The 3826-nt window shown below is 36.6% G+C and overlaps 1 protein-coding gene across 1 annotated transcript; it reads left to right on the top strand.

Annotated features, from left to right (window-relative positions):
• The first annotated feature begins 1647 nt into the window (after positions 1 to 1647).
• Positions 1648 to 2584, top strand: LOC140920829 (uncharacterized). Its single transcript, XM_073369675.1, has 3 exons — positions 1648 to 2116; positions 2200 to 2273; positions 2359 to 2584. Exons 1-3 carry the CDS (start codon positions 2051 to 2053, stop codon positions 2582 to 2584), a joined length of 366 nt encoding a protein of 121 aa, XP_073225776.1. The 5' UTR covers positions 1648 to 2050.
• The last annotated feature ends 1242 nt before the right edge of the window (positions 2585 to 3826 follow it).

Genomic DNA, 3826 nt, shown 5'->3' with positions numbered 1-3826 from the left:
CGCTCAAAAAGACAAAAACGAATGGACTACGGCATAATAACCACTCTAAAAACAAAGTGACTACGGCATAGCAACCGCTCTAAAAACAAAAGGACTACGGCATAACAACCGCTCTAAAACCGAAGGGACTACGACATAATAACCGCTCTAAAAACCAAAGAGATTACGGCATAATAACCGCTCTAAAACCGAAGGGACTACGGCATAATAACCGCTCTAAAATCGAAGTGATTGCGGCATAATAACCGCTCTAAAACCGAAGGGACTGCGGCATAATAACCGCTCTAAAACCGAAGGGACTGCGGCATAATAACCGCTCTAAAATCGAAGGGACTACGACATAATAACCGCTCTAAAACAGAAGGGACTGCGGCATAATAATCGCTCTAAAACCAAAGGGACAGAAAGAAAGGGGAGAAGTGGCTCGAAAATTAGGCGAGCATAATATAAGAGGGAGAAAAGAGAAAGTTGGGAAAAGCATCCAACTTTGGTGTACTTTTCACAATAGCTTGAAGCTCATTATATAGTGATGGAAGCAAAGTCACATATGTTTTCTAAACAATGTGGGACTTTAGTATGTATAGAATTGAAACTACACAAAATATGATAGTTTTTCAAAGTGGGATTTCAAAAAATATTCTTACCAATGTGGGACTTGAATTTTAAAAAACAAGTTTCTTTCCTATTAAATTTACAAAAAATATTTCTTTCCAATGTGGGACTTCAACACATTTTTAAATTCACACTATAACATACGTATGTTCCAACAGTTTTTTAGGATAAACCCAGAGCCATTAGCAAGAATAGATGACTAACACATACGAGTATTGGATCACAATGAAGTTACAGGTGGATTAATGTCGGACTGAGATTCTTGTATTGATAGCCTTCTTGACAATATAGAGCTTAGGTGACGTGTTCTATTGGTTGTTATTCTCGGACAGTACAAGTACGTATGAAGCGTCACTATTATTCAGTACTCATATATGAATGTCAACATCAAAACTGTTATGGAGAACACATGCAAGTTTGTTTGTTTGAAGTCAGCTTGCAAGGATTACAAGTTAAAGGATGATTATTCTTGTGTGAAGAAAAAAAATATTGTGAAGAGCATTTGCTACTCACAAGAGAACAATGAGAAGGACAAATAATGTTGACAAACGATGGAAAAAATAATTAGATGGCGGAGAAGTTTGAAAATTTTAATTAAGTGAGGATTTGTTGGGAAAATCAATTAGAATTTCAAAACAAAAATAAATATTAATGGATGCATTGTGTGGGACAATTAAAGGGATTCAATTTAAGAGGTGAATGGATGTATATATATATTTAAAACAGACCCCCGCCACCTCACCCTGAATGCCACCTCAGTCCATTTCATCCACTTGTACAAATTTTTTCAACATCAGCCAAAAATCTGACGTGGACCTCTCCTCCTTTCTCCCCTCTCAATTATCATCTCCTCATTTCTCCCCTCTCAATCATCCTCAATGCCTAATCTCTTTCAATCCCTAATATCCTAATCCTAATATCAATCCCTAATATCCTAATCTCTTTAATCCCCCTCTACCATTCCAGAGCATGCAAAATCCTCTCTCTTCTCTCTCCGCCCCAAAACTGACCCACCGCAAACCCACTGCACAACGCCACTCTTCCGTTATTAAAACCAGCGAAGACATCTCTATCTCCCCACAGGATTCACCTCTCCCTCTTCCTCCCTCTGCCGTCGCCGCCGCAACAACTCCCGCCGTCACCGAAGCTCTAATCGAAAAAACCGAGGAGCAAATCGTCACCAATTCCACATCCCCCGGTCCTTCATCCTCTTCATGTGATGACCTAATCGGAACCCTAAATTGCTCCGATCCTCGCGTTCTTATCGCTATCCAGAGATTCAACCTTCGCGCATTCAAGTCTATTTCATTCTTCGAGTATCAAACACCGGTGAACGGCTCTATTTCCGGCGAGTGCGACGTCGCGTGGCGATTCCGCAACAAGAGGGAGAAGTCGTCAACATGCATTTTCACATCCTATTGGTCGCGGTCCGCCAAACATGGACCGAGTTCCGTATCCTCGTGGTTATGAAGGACCGCATTCTCCAAGATCATGGAATTCTCAGGTTAGTAACCCTTCTCATTGTGCCTACCCTAACCCTTTGTGCATTGAAGAAGGATGTTATAACCCTTTCGGTATGTGTTTCAGGCAGTTAACAGAGGAAATTCAGGGACAACAGCTGATACATTTAATTTGCCTTCGAGAAATAGCACTCCTGGGATGTGAGTTCAGGACTTCTTTTTCCCTTTTAATGTGACCATATATTTTACTTGATATTTTATAGTGATATTGTGTTGTTATTTTCAGGAATGGAAACCAATCACAGAATCCAAATAGCTCAACCTTTGAGATCACCATCCCTCATATGTATTTGATCCATGTGTATGGGGAGAACAACAGCAACCTGAATCAAATTCAACAGGTGTGTTTGAGATTATTTTTTAGAGATTTTTTAAAAAATAACAGAGGAAATCCAGGGACATCATCTATTAAAAATAATTTGCCTTCAAGAAATAGCACTCCTGGGATGTGAGTTCATGACTTCTTTTTCCCTTTTAATGTGACCATATATTTTACTTGATATTTTATAGTGATATTGTGTGGTTATTTTCAGGAATGGAAACCAATCACAGAATCCAAATAGCTCAACCTTTGCTCCTCGGTTTTTTCGATTAAAGCTTCGGTGACGGCGGGAGTTGTTGCGGCGGCGACGGCAGAGGGAGGAAGAGGGAGAGGTGAATCCTGTGGGGAGATAGAGATGTCTTCGCCGGTTTTAATAACGGAAGAGTGGCGCTGTGCAGTGGGTTTGCGGTGGGTCAGTTTTGGGGCGGAGAGAGAAGATAGAGGATTTTGCATGCTCTAGAATGCTAGAGGGGGATTAAAGAGATTAGGATATTAGGGATTGATATTAGGATTAGGATATTAGGGATTGAAAGAGATTAGGCATTGAGGATGATTGAGAGGGGAGAAATGAGGAGATGATAATTGAGAGGGGAGAAAGGAGGAAAGGTCCACGTCAGATTTTTGGCTGATGTTGAAAAAATTTGTACAAGTGGATGAAATGGACTGATGTGGCATTCAGGGTTATATATATATATATATATAAGTATATAAAAAAATAACTTCATTAATTAAGTCTTAATTCAACTGATAAATTTCGATATTGTTAAGTTGAACATTTTGTGTTCAAATCTAAACCTCACAGTTATGTTAATTAATAATCATGAAATTTACCATATTTTTTACGATAAAAAAATTATTTAATGCATATAGTATGATAAAGTAAAACTATATCATTTTATAGATTAATAACAAACATTTTCTTGTCAATGATTTATATAGTAAACTATAATTAGTGTGTCACAATTTTTTTCAAAAATTTATCTAAAATGCATTCAATGGACACATTATTAATTAAATACATATTTCATTTTTAATTAAATGATTCATGAAAGACCATCTTTTAACTTTGATCACTGATAAACATTTGTTTCGGGTATCATATATACAATAAAATTTAATTAGTGTATTATATATTTTCCTTCTATTTTTATCTAAAAAATATTTTTAAGAGACACATTACTCATTAAATACAAAATTCTCTTTTAATTAATTCATTTGTAAAAGACTATCTCTTGACTAATTTATGAGTGACAAATATTTTTCTCGTGTTTGTTTTTACAATAAATTGTAATTAGTGTATTATTATTTTCTTCAAAATTTTGTCTAAAAGATATACAAGAGATACGCTACAAAATAAATATATATCTATTTG

Source organism: Cicer arietinum, chromosome 6 (genome assembly GCF_000331145.2).
Source record: "Cicer arietinum cultivar CDC Frontier isolate Library 1 chromosome 6, Cicar.CDCFrontier_v2.0, whole genome shotgun sequence".
NCBI classification, from domain to species: Eukaryota; Viridiplantae; Streptophyta; class Magnoliopsida; order Fabales; family Fabaceae; genus Cicer; species Cicer arietinum.
This window is presented reverse-complemented; position numbering and strand designations above follow the sequence as displayed.